The 22,369-nt window shown below is 44.1% G+C and overlaps 1 protein-coding gene across 7 annotated transcripts in view; it reads right to left on the bottom strand.

Moving 5' to 3' along the window:
* Positions 1 to 22,369, bottom strand: part of THADA (THADA armadillo repeat containing) — a 317,566-nt gene that overhangs the window by 65,892 nt on the left and 229,305 nt on the right. For 6 of the 7 annotated variants that reach the window (XM_050951713.1, XM_050951710.1, XM_050951707.1 and 3 more), the window contains one exon: positions 4,852 to 4,937. In XM_050951713.1, the coding sequence (XP_050807670.1) occupies positions 4,899 to 4,937 (39 nt within the window). In that variant the 3' untranslated portion in view covers positions 4,852 to 4,898. Of the gene's footprint in view, positions 1 to 4,851; positions 4,938 to 22,369 lie in introns of those variants that run through there. The other variant, XR_007774144.1, reaches the window with a different exon arrangement.

Genomic DNA, 22,369 nt, shown 5'->3' with positions numbered 1-22,369 from the left:
TTCTGCAGCAGGTTCAGATAAATAATATTTTTTCCCAGTCTTACTTGTCAGTCAATTCTTCTATTAAGCCATAAAACGCAGCTCTACGTTGAACAGTGTAGTTGTGAAACTAGACCTATTCAACAGACCCTTTTATTGCCTGCATTCAGACTCTCGCTTGCCTCAGGGACACAAGTCTCTACTACATTTTATTCCATTCTAACTGGGAAGTCCACTCTCCCATTACTGTACTAGCTCTATGCTTTGGGATATTATTGAAAATACAAGTAATAATACCATGCAAAACAAGTAGAGTTAATGCAACATTAAAGTTGACAATCAAGCATTTAAAATTCAGGAAATGCTGACTGTAGCCAGGTCCTCACTTAAAAGTTTGCCAGCACAGCTATGTCATTTAGGACTGCGAAAAAATCATTCCCCAATCAACAAACCTATACCAGCAAAAGCCAGTGTAGATGAAGTTATGCCAGCAAGACAGTCCTTTTGCCAAGATGGCCTATTATGTTTGGTAAACTTATATTAGGAAACTTCTATTAGGAAAGTAAGTATAGTTTACCACTACAGCTAATGAGTCTCAATGGCAATGAAAAAAATCAAGCAATGTCAAGATCGCACGTATCAGACAAACTTCTTATAAGGTGTGTAGTGAAACGACCACTTTCTTTTCTGCCTCCCTCCTTCAACTCCAATCAGTTTCCTCTTTACTTTCCACTACCTTTTACTAATAAGCTACCTGTCTCTCAGAATTTCCTATCACCAATAATTCCCTGACTCCCCATCTCCCTAATCTCCTATGTTGTCCACTACAGTGCTGTTCTATTTGGAGGGAGAGTACTTGGCTATTCTCCAGCAGGATACACCTGTTACAAGTTACAAATTTCAATGTTCCCAGGCTTCCCCAAGTCAGAGGAGCTCCAGAATGCATAGCCCTCCCTCATTAAATTGGAAAAACCCTGGAACATGCCAGATTTGAAGACTGTGGCCAACACAGTCCATTGGATGGTTAACATAGACATAATGGTTTAAAGGTATGCAGTACTATAAATATGTTAGGTATTATTATGACCACTGAAGATAGGAACCAGCTCAGCAAAGAAGCTAAACCAGATGAAACCTTAAAATGGATTTCAACAAAGGCAGAAGAGGTCTTTTTGGAGCTACAGAGAAAGTGCTATATATCTGAATGATATAAAAAGTTTGGATTTGAACCAGTTTTCACTTTGTTTCAACTGTAGTTATAACCTATAAAAGCGAAAGGTAAAACATTTCTTGAAAATTTTCATTATCTTTGGGTCATGTGGTGTCTCAGGAGTCTTAGCGCTGAGATCCAAAAGCACACCAGAAGCTAGCGCTAAGCATCAAAACTTTGCATACTGCTTGAAGAGCATAAGGGTTTTCATACTGGGAAACAAATGAACAGTGGCCAGATGTCCTTTAAGAAGCTGACTACTGTATGATATTTGTTGTTACACATTCCAAATAAGTTTTTTGTGTGCACAAACAGTACAGATTAAACTGTGCAAAATTATGATGCAAGTCTCTAATTTTAATAAAGGTTTCTGAGGAAGTGTATTCTGCAACACTCATGACCAAAGCAGTAAGGCAGAATAACTAGCCTTTTTAAGATGATAAATACTTCTGGACCTTATCTCAACATATATTTTTTGGGTTATAATCAATTTTTAGTTGAGCAAGATAGCTTTAGTTTCCACCACTGCTGCCTCTCCTCCGTTTCCTGCATCTTAAATTGCTTTGAATTTGTGTAGCAAATTCCACATGGTCTAAACTGGACTTTAACAGAGAGGTTTTATTTATTGAAGAGAACAAATCATTGATAGAAAGTACATGTAAAATAGGAAAAGACTAGGCATGGTTGTACTCTGAAAATGTCTTTGTAATTGTAACCCCTTTGACAGGCACAATCAATTAGAAGTGGTCTGATTTTAACCAGTTGCAGACTCATTACACTGCATTCCAGTTTGTGTTGATGAAAATCAGTTTCAGTCTGTGGCCTGGAACTCATATACAGCACTTCCTGGGGCCTCTTATATAAACACACTAAGAAACAGTTTTATTTGGACTTGTCCATCCCCCTTTTATTTTACTGAAACAACTTTACAAATCAAGAATAAAATAGAACAGTTGTGGCCTATAACCAGAAACACACTCATTGGAGCAAGATGTTTAAACTATGAAGAACGTAAAACTTCAAATTGCAATGACTGCTTACAGTATTTCAGTATAAGACTTGAGACAACACTGCTTAGGCTACAGATTCTCTTTAATATACTATTAGAACACTTCTAGTTGTATATAACATAACAGAGTCCTCTTTCAGTCAATAAAAGCTACTTTATTTGAATGCATTTTCATAGAATATGTACTGAAGTAATGTAGTATTTTGAAATTATCATATGTGAACACAAATTTCAATGACTTTTCCAGTGGAGTACATATGAACAAAGATAAATATGTATATACAATATCAGTTTGTTTAGGATCAAATATTTTCCCACAGCACAAAGCCCAAGTTTCGGGAGCTGCGAATAGGGAATGGAATCCTCTAACCCCCAGACATGGAGTGGAGACACTACCATTAGTACAGCCACAGCAATGCAAGAGAGTCTGTAATGAATCTGCTCCTCAAAAGACGAGGGTTGGAAGGGAACAGATGAATTGACAGATGTGGACAGGTCAACAAAGACCTCTGATCTATGTGCAGCAGTTGTCAAAAAGCAGATAAGATATTAGGATGCATAAGGGATGAGACGGAAATTGATAAAAAATATGACAATGCCATTATACAAAACAATGAGATGCCCTCACCTGGAATACTGTATTTAATTTTCATCACTCAGTTTTAAAAAGGATTAGTGCAGAATTACAAGGGACTCACAAGCAGGCAACAAGAATGATTAGGGGCTTGGAAAAATTCTCATATGAAGAGAGATTGAAAAGACTCGGATCGTTCACCTTAGAAAGAACTCAAATAGGAGGAAACATGATAAAAATATATAAAATAGTGAATGGTCTTGCAGGCAGGTTTTGAATGTTTTGAGCATATCAGTATTCCAAGAAGGACAGGACATTTAGACAGATAACAAGAAAATCTGGAGTTACAATAGTAAATATATTTTTAAATGTATTCTTAAAAAATGAGACTTTTGGAAGAGATATAAAACCTCATGTTTCAGGGCACAAGTCAAACTCTAATTATTGTGGATAGGAAGAAATTTTCCCTGGGGGCAGGTTATACTAAAACTACTTTCTGCAACATTTCTGGTACCTTCGTTTGATGCATCAGATACTGGCCACTGTTTGTGACAGGATACCAGATTCGATGCAGCACTGGTCTGATCCAGGATGGGAATTTCAATGTTCCTATATAGGATCTACGTAGTCGTGGAGCCACTAAGCCTGCAGCCCCATGGCACGGTGCAGGAGCAACCTCTTCATTGCACAGGATATATGAACCCTTTGCATTGGCCTCTGCCTCCTAACCTCCTCCCATGAAGTATGCCCCTTTGGGGACTATTTTCTACATCCCCACTGCTATTACTTCAGATATTTCAGCTTGGTTAAGACCACATTCCCCACAGTTTCTCTTTTCACTTGATCCTTCAGTAGAAGCATACATTTGGATTCAGCATCAGGCTATGCTGGATTTAATGTCGCCCAGAACTTGTGGGTCCCTGTTGGTGGAAAGCTCATTGGGGGGAGGGGGATATGAAGCAGTACCAGATAATTGCAGCTCTTGCTCTGCCTGGGAGCTTGAGCTTGCCAGTTCTGCCCCAAAACTTCAGTGGTGCTAGCCAAGTAGTCTGACTGGCAGCACGCCTAGGTAAGTTAAATCTATTCTTGCCTTGCAGAAACCCCTCAGCAAGAAAATATGTGAAACAAGTGAAATGTATTTGTTTTAATTCTGAGAGTGTCTCCCTCCAGAAGAGACCCTCTTTTAAAAAAAGGATTTGTCTCAATCAATTAAATGCAGCATTAAAATTAAACTACAAAACACTTATGTTATTGGTTTGAATTAAACCAACAAAACTGTCCTTAACTCACCTTTCTGTACCAGTGGCTAAGGACAGAATAATAATAAAGCACCATGTGAAGAACTGTGCAATACGTAGACACAGTAAGCTAATTATAGCTGCACAGAATTTTTCCTTCCTCCAGTCACACTCCAGAGGCCTGGCCTTCTAATCGTGCTTTCACTTTACTTCATCATTTATTGTGTTTTGTATGACCATAAATAACATGCCAAGCAACAGTTTAATGCCTTTAATAGTTTTGATTGGTCCTTCATCCAAGAACTTCCCATTGACGATGTAAACAATCAAACTGCTGAATCTTTGGAGGTGTGACTTTCTGTAAAACTTCTCACCCTACTGCAGAAATGATCCCTATGAAGTTTTCCATACTCCCATGGAACTTACCCATTTTTTTCCAGGGTGGATTGGAGACACTATTCCATCTTTGAAATTTTGCATCAATAAAACAGAACTACTTAGAAAGCTTGAGCTACGTAGGGGATCAGAGTTTGACGTTTAAGCTTTTGATTAGAAGGAACATGAATGCTAAAAAGGCAGCACCTTTAACCCGTGGCAGGAAGGAACCCTCCTTCTCTTTAGCAGCCCCTGCCAGTACTGGTTTTCACAGATACCAATGGGTCATGAGTTTCTCCTCATCTGGACCCCTATACAAAGTGTCCAGATTTTTAAAAGTGCTCAGCACCAGCAGCTCCCACTGGTCTAACTAGTGCATCTATTCTCCCTAAACCTCACCCAGTATTAATACAGCACTGAAATTTCCTGCAGCAGATTTAGAAGTTGTATATTACAGTTGACTTGCCTTTTCTTCTAGATTTCCCAAGATAATCACTCAGCACAACAAGGACATCAAGATATGCAGCTCTGGTCACCAAACAAGGATTCTGCCTAGAAAAACAAATTGATGACAGAAAGTAAATTCCTTATAAAATTCCCACTCTGCTCAGACACTGAAATTGTAACACAGAATCATAGAGCCAAAAGGAACCCTTGAGAAGTCATCAAGTCCAGCCCCCTGTGTTGTGGCAGGACTAAGGCCTGGGGGGGGAGGGGGAAATTGATCCAATTTACGCAACTTCAGCTATGTGAATAACGTAGCTGAAGTCAATGTACTTAGATCGACTTACCATGGTGTTTTCACCGCAGTGAGTCAACTGCTGCTGCTCCCCTGTCGACTCTGCCTGCGACTCTCGCCAAGCTGGAGAACAGAAGTCGACGGGAGAGTGCTCAAGGATCAATTTATCATATCTAGACTAGATGTGATAAATCGATCTCTGCTGGATTGATAGCTGTCCACGGATCTGTTCGGTAGTGAAGACATTCCCCAAGTAAACCTAGATCATCCCTGACAGATGTCTGTCCAACCTGTTTAAAAATCTTCCAATGACGGGGATTCCACAACCTCCCTTGGAAGCTTATTTCAAAGCTTAGCCATCCTTATAATTGGAAAATTTTTTCTAATATCTAACATAAATTTCCCTTGCTGCAGGTCAAGCCTTCATTCAAACATTCAGTGGACATGCAGAACAACTGATCACAGTCCTCTTTAATAACATCCCTTAACATATTTGAAAACTATTAGCAGGGCCCTCCTACAGTCTTCTTTTACCAAGGCTAAACATGCCCAATTTTTCTTAACCTTTCCTCACAGATCAGGTTTTCCACACCTTTCATAATTTTTGTTGATCTTCTCTGGACTCCGGAATTTGTCCACATCTTTCCTAAAATGTAGCATGCAGAATTGTACACTCCGAGTAATACACTCCAGAATGATAACTTTTTTCACAGCTGCATCACATTTTTGACTCGTATTCAATTTGTGATGCACTATAACTCCCAGATCTTTCTCAGCAGTACTGCCACTTACCCTTTATTACCCATTTTGTAGGCGTGCATCTGATTTTAAATTCTTAAGTGAAGTGCTTTGCACTTGTCCTTACTGAATTTCATCTTGTTGAATTCAGACCATTTCTCCAATTTCTCAAGGTCTTTTTGAATTCTAATCCTGTCCTCCAAAGTGCTTGCAAACCCTCCTATCTTCATGTTGTCTGCAAATGCTATAAGCATACTCTTCACTCCATTATCAAAGTCATTACTGAAAATATTGACTGACCCCTGCAAGACCCTACTAGATATGCGCTACTAGTTTGACACCAAACTACTGATAACTACTCTCTGAGGGGAAGGGATAGCTCAGTGGTTTGAACATTGGCCCACTAAACCCAGGGTTGTAAATTCAATCCTTGAGGGGGTCACTTAGGAAGCTGGGGCAAAAATCAGTACTTGGTCCTGCTAGTGAAGGCAGAGGGCTGGACTCAATGACCTTTCAAGGTCCCTTCCAGTTTTAGGAGATAGTTATATCTCCAATTTTTTTTTTTTTTGGGTATGGTCCTTCAACAAGTTGTGAACCCACCTTATAGTAATTTCATCTAGACTGTATTTCCCTAGTTTGCTTATGAGAATGTCCCGTGGGAACGTCTCAAAAGCCTAGCTAAAAGCAAGATTACATCACATCTACTGCATCCCCCGTCCTAGGCCAGTAACCCTGTCAAAGAAGGAAACTAAGTTGATTTGACATGATTTGTTCTTGACAAATCCATTATGGCTATTACTTATCACCCTCAAGTGCCTACAAACAGATTGTTTAATAATTTGTTCCAGTATCTTCCCAGGTATCAAAGTTAGGCTAACACTGGTTTATAATTTCCCAGGTCTTCTTTGTTCCCTTTTCTAAATACAGGTACTATGTCTGCCCTTCTCCAGTCTTCTGTGACCTTACCTGTCCTCCAGATGTTCTCAAAGATAATTGCTAAGGGTTCTGAAATTGCTTCAGCTAATTTCTTAAGTACCCCAGTGAAGACTGAGGTGTTTTGTTTCAGCCTTCTGGATGTCATTAGTTATTAATTCTCCTTCTCTGGTTAAGTAGAGGAACTACACTTCCCTTCAACTTTCTCTTGTTTCTCATGTATTTAAAGAACCTTCTCTTACTGACTTTTATGTCCTTTGCTAGGTATAACTCATTTTGTACCTCAGCCTTCCAAATTTTGTCCCTACATGCTGTTGCTACTTCTTTTGAACTCCTCCTTAGCAAATTGTCCATGTATCCATTTTTCGTAGGATTCCTTTTTGATTTTCAGGTCATTAAAGAGCTCCTAATGAAGCCATACTGGCATCTTACTATTCTTTCTGTCTTTCCTTTGCATCATGACAGTTTTCAGTTGTTACTGTATTACTGTAAACATAAAGAAACTAGCTGAGTCAAAAACTGGAACATCTTCAATTTATTGTCTAATTAGTACAGATCTATTGTTTGTACTAGACCGCATAGGCAAAAGAATAGGCCAATGACCCAGAGATTTACATTCTGACTGAGTGACAGCCCTTCTAATGGAATTAAAAATGTCTCCCTCCACTCTTTGTAGCTTTTTACAGATCCAGACTAACACAGCTACCCCTCTGATACTCCTCCCATTATGTTCCCATCAGAAATAAAAGACAGTTACTCACCTTTGTAACTGTTGTTCTTCGAGATGTGTTGCTCATATCCATTCCAATTAGGTGTGTGTGCCGCGTGCACGTTCGTCGGAGACTTTTTACCCTAGCAACACTCGGTGGGCCGGCAGGTCGTCCCCTGGAGTGGCTCCGGTATGGCGCCTGATATATACCCCTGCCGGCCCATCCGCTCCTCAGTTCCTTCTTGCCGGCTACTCCGACAGTGGGGAAGGAGGGCGGGTGTGGAATGGATATGAGCAACACATCTCGAAGAACAACAGTTACAAAGGTGAGTAACCGTCTTTTCTCCTTCGAGTGCTTGCTCATATCCATTCCAATTAGGTGATTCCCGAGCCTTACCTAGGCGGTGGGGTCGGAGCGAGACGTTGCGGAATGTAAGGCCGCTGAGCTGAAGGCGGCATTGTCTCTAGACTGTTGGACCAATGCTTAGTGCGATGCAAACGTATGGATGGAAGACCAGGTGGCCGCGTGGCAGATTTCCTGTATGGGAACATGGGCCAAGAACGCGGCAGATGAGGCTTGAGCCCGAGTAGAGTGGGCAGTGAGATGGCCCGCCTGAGCATGAGCCAAGTCATAGCAAGCCCAAATACACGATGTAACCCAAGATGCAATACGCTAGGAGGAGATTGCCATGCCCTTCATACGTTCCGCCACCGCCACGAATAGCTGAGGTGAGCGCCGGAAGGGCTTGGTCCTCTCGATGTAGAAGGTGAGAGCCCTTCGGACATCCCAAGTATGGAGCTGTTGCTCTCGTCACGATGAATGTGGCTTTGGACAAAAGACTGGCAGGAAGATGTCCTGGTTAACGTGAAAGGCGGAGACGACCTTAGGGAGGAATGCCAGGTGCGGTCGCAGCTGTACCTTGTCCTTATGGAACACAGTATATGGAGGATCCACAGTCAATGCACAAAGCTCTGAGACTCGTCTAGCCGAGGTGACAGCGACTAAGAAAGCTGTTTTCCAGGACAGGTACAGCAGCGAGCATGTGGCCAGAGGCTCGAAAGGGGGCCCCATGAGCCTGGTTAAGACGAGGTTCAGGTCCCAGGTAGGGGTAGGCCGTTTGACCTGTGGGTATAGTCGCTCCAATCCCTTGAGGAATCTGGAAACTACAGGGTGGGAAAAAAAGGAACTGCCAGCTTCCCCCAGATGGAAGGTGGATATAGCAGCAAGATGTACTCGCAGAGAGGAGATCACCAACCCCTGCTGTTTGAGAGACCACACGTAGTCCAGGATAGCGGGGACTAATGCAGAATGTGGAGAATGGCCGTGCTGGTTACACCAGTGGCAGAAGCGCTTCCATTTTGCAAGGTATGTCGAGCGCGTGGAGGGCTTCCTGCTCCCCAGCAACACCTGCTGTACTGTGGCGTAACAGCGCAACTCTGACTGGTTTAACCAGACAGGAGCCATGCAGTCAGATGAAGGGACTGCAGGTCCGGATGGTGCATCCTGCCGAAGTCTTGTCCGGCCAGAGTGGCAGGGGAATTGGGTCTGCCAGGGACAGGTCGAGCAGCATGGTGTACCAAGCCGGAGCGATCAGGATAAGACGGGCTCTGTCCCTTCGGAGCTTGAGCAGGACTCGGTGGATGAGAGGGAACGGTGGAAAGGCGTAACAGAGGAGGCCCGTCCACGGAATCAGGAACGCGTCCGACAGGGAGCCCGGAGAGCGACCCTGTAGGGAGCAGAACACCTGGCATTTCCTGTTCATTCTGGATGCAAACAGGTCTATGTGGGGAAAGCCCCACCTCCGGAAAATCGAATGGAGAACGTCCGGACGGATGGACCATTCGTGTGATAGGAAGGACCTGCTCAGGTGATCTGCGAGGGTGTTCCGTACCCCTGGGAGAAAGGAGACCACTAGATGTATGGAGTGGGCTATGCAGAAGTCCCACAGCCGTACCGCTTCCTGACACAGAGGGGAGGACCAGGTCCCGCCCGGCTTGTTTATGTAATACACGGCCGTTGTGTTGTCCGTGAACACCGCAACACAGCGGCCGTGTAGATGGCGCTGAAACGCTTGGCATGCCAGCCAGACCGCTCTCAGCTCTTGCACATTGATGTGGAGCGTCAGCTCCCAGGGTGACCAAAGGCCTTGGGTGCACAGAAGCCTTAGGTGGGTGCCCCAGCCCAGCGAGGACGCATCCGTTGTTAGGGACATGGAGGGCTGGGGAGGATAAAACGGCAGGCCCGCACACACTCCGGATGACGTCTTCCACCAGTCAAGGGAGCCTAGAACATCCAGCAGAATTGTCAGGATTATGTCTATGGCGTCCCTGCCCGGCCGATGGACCGAAGCGAGCCAGGTTTGCAGAGGGCGCATTCGCAGTCTGGCATGCCTTGTGACGAAAGTGCATGCAGCCATGTGCCCCAGGAGAGCAAGGCAAGTACGAGCAGAAGTCGTTGGAAAGCTCTGAAGACTTTCGACAAGGGAGACTATGGCTTGGAACCGGTGCAGGGGCAAACTGGCCGTTGCAAGGTTGGAGTCCAGCATTGCCCCGATAAATTCTATCCTCTGCGTAGGCACCAGGGTGGACTTGTCCAAATTGATGATCAAGCCTAGACGCACAAACAGCTCCCTGATGATGGCGACATGGCTGATCACTTGTGCCTCCGAAGTCCCTCAGATAAGCCAGTCGTCAAGGTAAGGGAAGACGTGTATTCAACGATGGTGCAGGGAAGCAGTGACGACCGTCATACACTTCGTGAAGACCCGAGGGGCCGAGGAAAGACCAAAGGGAAGAACAGTAAACTGGTAGTGACCCTGATTTACCACAAAGCGCAGATACCTCCTGTGCGGGGGATAAATTGCAATGTGGAAATATGCGTCCTTCATGTCGAGAGCGGCATACCAATCTCCGGGATCCAGGGAAGGAATGATGGTTCCTAGGGATACCATGTGGAACTTGAACTTTTTGATGAATTTGTTCAGTCCTCGCAGGTCCAGGATGGGCAGAGGCCCCCTTTTGTCTTGGGGATTAAGAAATATCGGGAATAAAACCCCTTGCACCTTAACTCCTCCGGTACCTCCTCTATAGCTCTGATCGAGAGGAGCTTGAGAACCTCCTGAAGGATGAGTTGCTCGTGAGAGGGGTCCCTGAAGAGGGACGAGGGGGGGAGAAATAAACTGAAGATGGTATCCAAGCTCCACCATACGTAGGACCCAACGATCTGAGGTCAGCTGGGACCACGCCGGAAGGAATGGGGAAAGGCGGTTGTAAAAGTGAAGAGGATCCAGGGAGGGAATTGGTACACTGCTCTCGGGCACACCCTCAAAAGTTTGCTTTGGGTCCCGGTTGTGGTTTGGTGGGACCGGAACTGTTGCCCCCTTGAGGTCCAGACTGACGTCTGCGGGTAGTACGGCCTCGTCGTCGGGCAAGATCCTGTCTTGGCCGAGGCGGGGGGTAAGGGCACTGAGGTTGGGAGCGGAAGGACCATCTCTGAGTCTGGGGTGTGTGCATTCCCAGCGAATGCATAATAACCCGGTTGTCCTTAGACTCTGTAGTCTGGGGTCTGTCTTTTGCGAGAATAGACCTTGTCCATCGAATGGCAAGTCTTGAATGGTGTATTGTAGCTCAGGCGGTAGGCCGGACACTTGCAACGAAGATATGCGGCGCACAGCTATGCCAGAGGCGACCGTTCTGGCTGCAGAGTCGGCGGCATCTAAGGAGGCTTGTAGTGAGGTTCTCGTGACCCTCTTCCCTTCCTCTAGGAGAGCTGTAAACTCCTGACGGGAGTCCTGGGGAACCAACTCAGTAAACTTGCTGACAGGTTCCCAGGTGTTATAGCTGTAGCGGCTTAAGAAGGCCTGTTGATTCGCCACACGGAGCTGAAGGCCTCCAGCAGAGTAGATTTTCCAGCCCAGCAAATCCATGCGCCGGGCCTCCCTAGATTTTGGCGCGGGGGCTTGTTGGCCGTTGTGCTTCCGTTCGTTGACGGACTGTACCACCAACGAGCAGGGGGTGGGGTGCACGTAGAGGTACTCATACCCCTTGGACAGCACCATGTATTTTCATTCTACTCCCCTGGCTGTGGGTGAGATGGAAGCCGGGGTCTGCCAGATGGTGTCTGCTCTGGCTTGGATCGATCTGATGAAGGGGACGGCCACCCTGGTCAGTGCTTCTGCCGATGATATGCTAATCACCAGATCCTCCACCTCAGGAACTTCCTCTACGTGAAGATTTATATTCTGGGCAACACGCTGCAGAAGATCCTGATGTGCTCGGAGCTCAATTGGCAGGGGCCCCGATGATGATGTGCCCGCTACCGCCTCATCCGGGGAAGAGGAGGGTGATAACCCAGGGATGAGTAGGTCTTGGACTGACGCCTCGTCCTGGGGGACCTCTGTCTCCGGAACATCATGCTGCTCAGGTGCATGTGCAGAGTCTTCCTCTGCACCAGCGGGGGGAGGTCTGCTAACTGTGGCCTCTGGTGCACGGTGCTCCGCGTGGCCAGAGCGTGCTGGGCCCGTTGGCTCGCCCTGGACTTGGTGATAGGCCCAAGGTGTCCAAAAAGACCATTGAGGTGATCCATGGTCCGTGTGGGCCTGCGCATCTGAACCCCCGTAGGAGGCGCTGTCTGTGTGTGAAGAGGCGGACGGGTGACGCGATGGCCACGGAGGAGCTGGAGTTGATTGGGCCAGGTCTCTGCGCCCATAGAGCTCATCTCTGTGCGGTACTGGCGAACGGTACAGGGAACCGTGGCGGTATCGGGAGCGGGACCGGGACCTGTTACCAGCGTGGTGCCGGGAGGTCGACCGGTGCCTTATATCATCGTGCCGGGGTCGGCTGCGATAAGTACGTCGGTGCCGCGATCTGGACCGGTGCTGAGAGTACCATGACGGCGACCAGGATCTCAAGTGGTGCCGCGAGTACGACCGGTTCCGTGGAGAACGGTACCGGGACTGCGAGTGGCGCCGGGATCGGGAGCGATGTCGAGGCCGAGAGTGATCATGGGATCTGGATCGGGACCGACGGTGTTCAGTGGTGCCTGGTGAACGTGGTCGCACCATGGTGGGCCTGCCCAGTGACTGAATAACCTGCACCGGCGGTGCCGGGGGTTGGGGCAATTCGGGCTCTGTTAGAGCGATTAGGTCCCGCGCCACGGAGAAGGTCTCCAGTGTGGAGGGCGCGACGAGCTCAACCACAGCGCATGCTGGGGAGCTGGTAGGCACTGGACTCAATGGCTCCTGTGAAGCTGGAATCGATGGTGCGGAGACAAGCCGTGCCACGGCAGTTGATGGTGCCGAGCGGTCCGTTTTGGAGATACGCTCCAACTGTGGTGTAGCTGTAGGTGCCGCAGGAGTCTTGTGCTTCTTGCTCCTTGGGGAGAGGGAGCGGTGCCGGCTGGAGGGTTGGGCCGGTGAAGGGTGGAGACGAGGAGCCTTTATCGGTGCCGGGCGGTCCGGTGCGGAAAAGGCACTTGGTCCCGGTGCCGAGGATGGAGGAGTTAAAGCTGCCTCCATCAAAAGTTGTTTCAGGCGAATGTCCCGCTCTCTCTTTGTCCGGGGCTTAAACTCCTTGCAGATTCGGCACTCGTCCGCAAGGTGGGATTCGCCTAGGCACTTTAAACAGGAGTCGTGCGGATCTCCTGTGGGCATCAGCCGATGACAGGCCACGCAAGGCTTGAAACCCGGTGAACCGGGCATGGGCCCCAGTACTGGGGGAGGAGAAGAGTCGAGCCCCTGATCCTCTTTAACTATATACATTATACTATACAAACGAGCGAATCGCTAGGGAGGTGGAGAACAGCTAAGCCGTGCTCCACTGTTCCAACAACCGACACGGGCGGTAAGAAGGAACTGAGGAGCGGATGGGCCGTCAGGGGTATATATCAGGCGACATACCGGCGCCATTCTAGGGGGCGACCTGCCGGCCCACCGAGTGTTGCTAGGGTAAAAAGTCTCCGACGAACATGCACGCAGCGCGCACACACCTAATTGGAATGGATATGAGCAAGCACTCGAAGAAAAAATTCTTATTACACATTTCTATATTATTTTAAAGTCGCTTATTTGGGAGAGTCAGATCACATAAGTGTCTCATCACTATGTCAATTGACAAATCTACTTATTTTGTTATTGTTATTTAATTAACTAAAAGAACAAAAACAAGAGTCTAGATTTTCTCTTCCCTCTGTCCCCCCAAAATCTTTTCCCTTTGAGTACATCAAGGGCAGCCTCTATCACAAATTAACTGCTACATCTTTTGTTAGGCACAGCTACATTTCTGCTTTGGTTTAGAACATGTTATAATGAGTTTCTGAATTCAGAGTCTCTGTTTTGTGCACCCAAAATTTAATTTTGGGGGTTTCAGTTGTATAGCATCAGTCAACTGTAAACCACTTTCTGCTACACTTGATCAAACCACAAGTAATTAAAATCACCTGGACAATATGAAAGTTAATTCAGGCATATTTCTTTATTTTTCTCTGTAACACTATCACTGTAGGTTTCAGCCAGAATACCCTTTGCTAGGGCATAACTTGTAGAATGAAAGAAACCCAGTACAATACAAACATAAATGGACATTGTAGGAGAGACAAAAAACTGCAAGCTTTAGCTGTGACTAATACTTATGGCTGTACAAAATTCTTGGCCATGAAAAATGCATCATGGGCCATGAAATCTGATCTCCCCTATGAAAACTGGCTCCCAGCTAGGGGCTCCTACCCTGCACAGGGCTCCAGCTGTTAGTCCTGGCCAGGGATGAGAAGGGATGAGACTTCCTCTTTCCCTGCAGGAGCCACTCCCAGGGTGGGTCAGACCCATTTCTGAGAACCTCAGGAAGCTGCGATGGCTCTAGTTGTTACACTCCCCACCTCCCCTACATGGAGGCTGCAGCTCCAGCTGTCGCCCCCTGTACGGGGAAGCTGTGGCTCCAGCTGTCATCTCTCCACTTGGGTGGGAGACTGCCAGGAAAACCAGACATATGGTAACCCACCCCAACATACACTGTGACCCTCACTTCTGCGCTGCTGCTGGCAATGGCGCTGGCTTTAAAGCTGGGCGCCTGGCCAGAATCCTTCCTCTCTGGCTGCCCAGCTCTAAAGACAGAAGGGTGGCAATTCCACCACCCTCCTACAATAGCCTTGTGACCCCCACACTCTGACAGCCTTTTGGGTCGGGAACCCCTGGTTAAAACACTGTGAAAATTCAGATGTAAACATCTGAAAATGTGAAACTGACTAATTTTAAAATCTCCTGGCTGTGAAATTGACCAAAATGGCCTGTGAATTTGGTAGGGCCTTACTAATACTCAGTGTTCAATATTTCATTTTAATTTCAGTTTCTGAAGTTTGTTTTGCAAGCTTAATTTTAAGCTTTAAATTCACTCAAGGATTTAATTACAGTATATTTCAAGAAACAGTTTCAACTTTACAACTTCTTTAAAATTCTGGTAAAAAACACTGGAACATTTTTGCAAGTTTACAGAGAATATACACAACCATGACATGAAAATGAAAAATTTGCTTTAGGACAAAAGTTTTGCAGCTGTATTGGACTACAGAAGAGGCAGTTCGTCATGGCAATGGAAAACCCAGGTGTTGTAACACACCCCTGGAGAGGAAAACTTGGTTATAAACATATATAACCTAACACACATTTACCTTTCTGGCCTGTAACTTTTCCATGCTACATATATTATTCCTATGCAGTGACATAAGGTATTATACATTTTTCAAAACTGTCAGCCAAATAAAAGAAGGAAAAATTCCTAGTCCTTTTTTTCTCTAGTAGAGCCAGTGCGAATATTCAGGGGCTATTTTCCCCTTAAATTAATCTTCCCAGTCCAATAAAAAAGAGATATAAAGCCTCTTCTAAATGACTAGTAAGAGATGCAATAAGAAGTATGTGGTTGTCACCCTCTGTTCTATATTCCACTTGTATCATCATTATTGCAATAGACTCAAGCCTCTACCAGTTGAAGGACTCGAGTCTCAACATGTTTCAAAATCTGGGTCAGCTCTGAAAAGCCTGATATTTAAAAGTAAAGATAGGTCCCAACTTTGGACTGTCATAGCTTAAGAACTGCAGCTTTGAAAATCAAGATCCATTTCCTGCCTGTGGTAAGAATATCACGTGTTTCTCTTTAGTATGTATGTATGAATAGATAGATAGATAGATAGATAGATAGATAGATAGATAGATAGATAGATAGAAAGAAAAATTGAGGTTTTGTTGACCCAAAAGTATTTGCAAATTTAACATGAAGTTGACAAATAATTTCAGCCCCACTTCCCTCCCCCCAAAGTAAGAAAAACAGTGGCAGTGACGACCTCCCTTCTAACTTTTAGTCCAGTGGTTAGGGCACCTGCCTGGAATGAAGAAGACCTGGAGTTCCATTCCACCCTCTACCTGACATGAAAATGGGATTTGAACTTAAGTCCCATACAGTGCACAAGAGGGCCCTAGCCACTGGGCTCTAGGATACTCTACAGCACATCTCTTCCCCGCACTCAAGCTATTTGGCTGTGTATAGATAATTAAATAGGGGATTTTGAATGGTCTCCCATCTCCAAGGTGAGTACCCAAACCACAAGGCTTTAGAGTCAATCTCACACTCTCTTTCACGCCCACTGACTCTTCTGCAATGACTGATACCCAAGTTCAAATTCCTTCTCTCACATCAGGCAGAGGAAGAATTGAACCTGGGTCTCCCACATCCCAGGTGAGTGCTCTGTCCACTGGGAGGCACTGACAGCATACCTTTTGGTTAGAGGCATAATGATATTTTATTATAATTAGCTTTCTTTAAGAAAATAAACCCACAGAATGGAAAGACAGGTTTGAAATGGCCACATAAAACCCAAATGCTTTTAGTAACTACGTTTTAATTTTGGACACAACTCACCTAAAGAGAGTCCCAAACATGTTACACTTTATCAGATCATAAGTGATCCAAACACCGTAAATGCTGTGTTGTTCTATACAGACATTCATTGGCAAGTCAGTACAATGCTTTAAAGGCTCCTTCAGAAGATGTAGCAGTGTAAAGCCAGTATGATTTTCCAAGCTATATATTTATGAGTAGGTTTTACAATTTGTAATACAAGTACAGTCCATGTATACAAACTCATGAATAATTATACATATTTCACAACATGGATATTTTATCCAGGTGAGCCAGAAAAGTGAAATAGTTCAGAGAAACCAAAACACACTGCAATGTTATAGTGCAAAGATCTGCCCCCAGCAAAGATGTATATCATTAAGAACAATGCCCAGAGGAAGCCATTATCATTTCAATATGGCTATGCCTATTTTTTAAAGTTGTAAAAACAATAGCTTCTACACACATAGACTAAGCAAAGTCCAAATATTTACACAGTCAAGTTTCAGTTCTTGGCATTGTGTCAGTGTTCTCAATTTTCACACACTAGTTTGGCAGAAACTAGAAGCCTTTCAGAGATAGCATGCTCAATGCATGGGGAAAGAAAATGACTCAACAGTGAGCATCCAGAACACATTAAGAAACAAAGTGATGGGCTCAAAACAGTCCCATCCAGTTATCTGGGGAGAAGAGGACAATGGCTGGGAGACAGTTGAATTAAAATGGGGTGGATGGTGGGCATACAGAGTTCCAGCAGGACCACAGAAAATCTCATGGGAACTAAAACTGCTCCCAGACTCCCACTTTTTATACAATGTTTTGACTCAAAGCAAATGTTCAGTTTCTATTCTATGTCTCTGAAAGACATGACTGACATAACCTTTACGGAAAAAGTGAGAACAGCACCACAGCATCATATAAGCTTGCGTGTACGGTATGTCTTTTGATTTAGAAATGGTGCTTTATTAGCTTAGGGTTAGCCAAATGTTTGGTGTTTGCTTGTTTCAGTGCTTTGCACATGTGAGTAAAATTTCTAGCAATATATGTCAGTTGGACACAGCAATTCCACTATTGCTCTGGCTGTCACAAAACTCTGTGTTGAACTCAATGCTGAAACTGACTTTATATAACAGCACCCAATAGCTGGATGGCCTATCCTGAAATATTTCAGTTATGCGCAGCTTGTATAATTTAAAATCATGTCTCACACAGATTTCTACAGAAACTGTGCTCTTACATTTTATTTTGTTTTATTATTAATATAAAAATGTTTCACACCCTTTCCACTACAAAGGTAGTTAACTAAATATAATGGTGCTCTGGTAAATAAGCTTAGCAGAAATCTTGTCTCCAGCCAAAAATCCTAGCAGTAGCTAGAATGTGAGTTTAAGCATTCAAAACAGCACTCCTTATTTTTGTCCACAGACAAATGGCCAAAATGTAGGTCACCTTCCTCTCCACCTGAATACACGTCTACCCCGATATAACGCTGTCCTCGGAAGCCAAAAAATCTTATGGCATTATAGGTGAAACTGTGTTATATCAAACTTGCTTTGATCTGCTGGAGCACGCAGTCCCACTCCCCCGGAGCGCTACTGTACCGCGTTATATCCGAATTCGTGTTATATTGGGTCACATTATATTGGGGTAGAGGTGTATTTATGAAAAAAAAATACATTATGCATCCAGTTCAGATGACTAATCAGATCAAAATATGAAGAAAATAGGATGTTCATAAAAAATTACACAGGACTTTTATATCTGAGGGAGGAAAAATGTGGTTTCCTAAAAGTTCCATGTTGTGCCTTTGTGTCACTTCCTGCTTCTCCTAGGCAGGAGCAGCGCCAGGGCTTTTGGGGCACTATGCGGGGGTTCTTCCGCACTCCCGGTCTTCGGGGCACTTCGGCGGCAGGTCCCAGAGCGAGTGAAGGACCTGCCGCAGAATTGCCGATTACGACCCAGAGCGCAGAAGGACCCCCCGCCGCCGAATTGCCGCCGAATGCTGCCCTCCCAAATCCTGGTGCCCTAGGCGACCGCCTAGGTCGCCTAAATGGAAGCGCCAGCCCTGCTTCAAGGCCTGGTCTACATTGGGGTGGGGGAATCGATCTAAAATACTCAACTTCAGCTACGAGAATAGCGCAGCTGAAGTCGACGCATCTTAGATCGACTTACCTCCCGTTCTCAAGGCGTGGGATCGACAGTTGCGGCTCCCCCATCAACTCCACTTCCACCTCTCGCCCTGGTGGAGTTCCGGAGTCAACAGCAGAAAGTTTGGGGATCGATTTATCACGTCTAGATGAGACACAATAAATCAATCCCTGATAGATCGATCACTACCTGCCATCAACAGATAATCACTCAAGGTCTTGAAGGAATGTCCTTTTAATTTGATGAGGAAGAAGAGAAAAGAGACAGTGCCATAAACTGCTCCCACTGGCTCACCATGTAATTTCATAGATTTGAGGGCTTAGGATGACTGGAAGGAATGAAACAGGAAGTGTGAAGAAATAGTGAGGTTTGTATGAGGCCCTCAGCTGCATTATTTCATTCTGAAAGCACTAGCAACCTCAACTTTGACATTGTTTTCTGGCTGTGAAAGTGTTTACTGACAAATGAAATTTCATCTTTATAACTGGAACTGAATTCTAGATCAGAGACTTGAAAGAAAAATCACAGACATCACCCTCCATACCAAACACAAACATCCACTAACGCTGGGTTAGACCTCAAATAAAACTTAACGGACTGGCCAATTTTATACCATTAAGGTTGAACAAATCACTATAGTCTGAGACTTGGTGGTAGTTACATTTTTAATTCTGGCGTGTGAATATAAAATTAGGAAGAGTTGAAGTCACTGGCAAAAATAGGAACCTTTCATGAGTTCTTAGAATCTAGGGGAAAAAATTAAGAGAAAATGTTAATAAAACTAAATATTCCCTTTATCTTTATGTGCTCACATTCAGATTTCAATGAACAGGTCCAAATTCAGCAGTTATATAGTAATATAATCATTGGGATAACAATAAGTGATTTGTTTAAAGCAAGAAACTAATTGGTATGTGAAGCAGGAAATGTATCCTTCACAAGATATGCCCCCCTCTGCGAATGTAAATCTGAATTGCCAGGTTTAGAATCTTAATGTGCAACTACATTTTGATCCAGCTGGCTTTGGAATGCATAATAATGTTGGACTCCCTTTGATTTTTGCTCTACCTTTACCTCCCCTAAGCAGTAGTGATTGTAGACCAGGTTTATACAAGATGAAATTAATCTTAGTCTCTCTCAGTTTGGAGCTCTGCAAATATTTTTTTAAACAGAGTTTGCTTCACCTTTTATAGTAAAGTCATGCTCAATATAAGGCAGTCATTGGCTGGCTTATTCTGGAATGCAAAAGCTGACACTAAATGAATAGGAATTTATTGGAAGAAACTAGCAGTATTTAGTCAACCACATTACATGTTCACTGGACCAGGTGCGTAATTGTATCAATAGTACCTGGCTTAATTACTGAAACTAGACATCTGTTGTATTACTACTTTATTTCTTTTTTTAAAGAAGATATGAATGAGTTAAAAGCCAGGTCATCCTCTTTGTTGTTTCCTTTGGAAGAGAGTAAAGAAATGGAAAACTCAATCCTTTGGCCTCATTTCTGTCAGAACAAGGAGGAAGGATTTGAACCAACACAGTACTGGGCATAATCTCTTCTCCACCTGTAATCTCCTCCACACAAAACTCAGCAGAAAAAACCCTTAAATCCAATCTATATTCATTTGGGAAATGCAACCCTAGGTAGTATTCATCGCCATCCACACCATAGGGCTTTCCCTTCTCAAGCTATTAATGCTGAGACTATTTATGTAGCATCTCTATCAGTACTATCTTTTGTGGTCTCCACTCCTGATCTCCAATGAAACAATTCAAAGGAACTCTGCAAGAGGATATTCATGCAGTTTCCTGGTCATCATCCAGGAGTCCCTGTAAAAAAGTATAAACTCACCTTATATTAACAAATGTTTTCATTTCATATGTAAATAATGCACATAAGGGTTCCTGCATATAAAGATGAAAATGGTTTGTATTCATTTATAATACATTAGTTTTGAACTTTTTTCCTCTCACTGAAATAATATATTTTCAAAATCAGCAATTTGCTTTACACTTGCTATTTTTGCTCACTGCGAAGTAACTGTTTAAATAATAATTAGCAGAACAGGAACTATAACAGTACATTAATTCTGATATTTGCTAAATATCTAATTTAGTTAAAATTGAGTAAAAGTATTTTTTCTAATCAAACTCAGAGGACAAATATTTTGGCAATTTCATACACGAGTAGGTGGCCAATATCTATAAATAAAACAGCTGTGTGCATAAAATTTAAACTCAGCTTTCATGAGACTGTAAGTTCACTTGTAGATCTCAGTGATATTTTAAAAACTGGATAAAAGGTTTCAAATTGCTTTATAGGGTTTTGGAGGCTTGATTCTTACGGGTCAAATTACATATTAACTTAAAAAATGGAACCACTGGTGCCAAGGTGGGCACAAAACCATTCTGAATAGCCATCTAATGTTATTATTGTAAACTCTGAACTCCTTTCTGTTTCTTCATTGTTTGCTACTTTCACTTGTTACTTCTTGAGATCTGTTTCCAGAAATGAGAAGCCTTCAAAAATAAAACTATAATTTCCTCTAAGAAATCTTCTTTCTCCTCTTAAAGTGCAATAGGGTGATCAGATAGCAAGAATGAAACATCGGGACAGAGTGTGTGTGTGTGGTGGGGGATGTAAATAGGCACCTATATAAGAAAAATCCCCAAATATTGGGACTGTCCCTATAAAATCAGGACATCTGGTCACCCTAAAGTGCAATCAGGCATCCAATTTCCTCTTGAGGAGGGATAAATGTTTAAGGTAAAGATATTTTCCTTTTACTGAGTCCCTGGTATATGGTATTGATAATAGGATCAGTTAGGCTGGCCACAGGGACTCCTAGTGACCTAGTCATCTTATATTAATTTCTCTCTGTTCCTGTGTGAACAACTGGTAGTTGATTAGAACTTCTTCAGTGCTGGCAAGGACAAAGGCCTTGAAACATTTTAGACAATCACCTCTCAATAGGTCAGATCAACAACCAAAGCTTATAAGAAGGCTGGAACATCTGTTTCTCAAGTCTTAGAGTGTGTTCTACAGCATTTGTTTCTATCTCAGAAGAAAAAAACTAAGTGGCCTTATGAGGATGAGGAGACATGCAGAGTGGCCGCCACCTGCCAATCCTCACATTCTTTAACTAGACACTACAAAATAGATGTGGCTTCTTCAGAGGCTGTGTTTGATTTCTGGGTTCTTCAAATTGCCATTTGCCATTACCTTTTCTCCTCCCTCTTGTCTGTTCCTTATCCCACCCCAACACAAACTCAGATGGGTAGCTGCTACTTCCCAACAGTCTGTGTATGAGAATAGACAATCTGAATTAACCACAAAGGTCGGCTCATAACAGGAGAATCCTCTGCTCTGGGTTTATTCCCACCCATGTTAATTGGGGGAGGTTAACGGTTTTCTATGTTAACTGTTTACAATGCGTTTGAACTCTGGAAGTTGCTGGTTGGAGGACTATGACACAGTTTCCAGGCTTATATAGGCAACTTCTATCCAGCAGCTGCTCTTGTTGCATTAGTCATAGAATCACAGAATATCAGGGCTGGAAGGGACCTCAGGAGGTCATCTAGTCCAACCCCTTGCTCAAAGCAGAACCAATTCCCAACTAAATCAGTCTGGTTAACCTCAACAATCGTTCTCAGACCAGAGTATTATTCTGTTACGAGAACACATGGCTATGGTAAGTTTGCATAGTCTATTCCTATGCATATGCGAAATGCACAACACAAGTTTGTGCATTCTAAAGTAATAACTAACTACACAGGGTGTAAACACAGATTTGTTCCCAAAATAATTCATTCAGACAGAGGCACAGAGTTTAA

Source organism: Gopherus flavomarginatus, chromosome 4, assembly GCF_025201925.1.
Source record: "Gopherus flavomarginatus isolate rGopFla2 chromosome 4, rGopFla2.mat.asm, whole genome shotgun sequence".
NCBI classification, from domain to species: Eukaryota; Metazoa; Chordata; order Testudines; family Testudinidae; genus Gopherus; species Gopherus flavomarginatus.
This window is presented reverse-complemented; position numbering and strand designations above follow the sequence as displayed.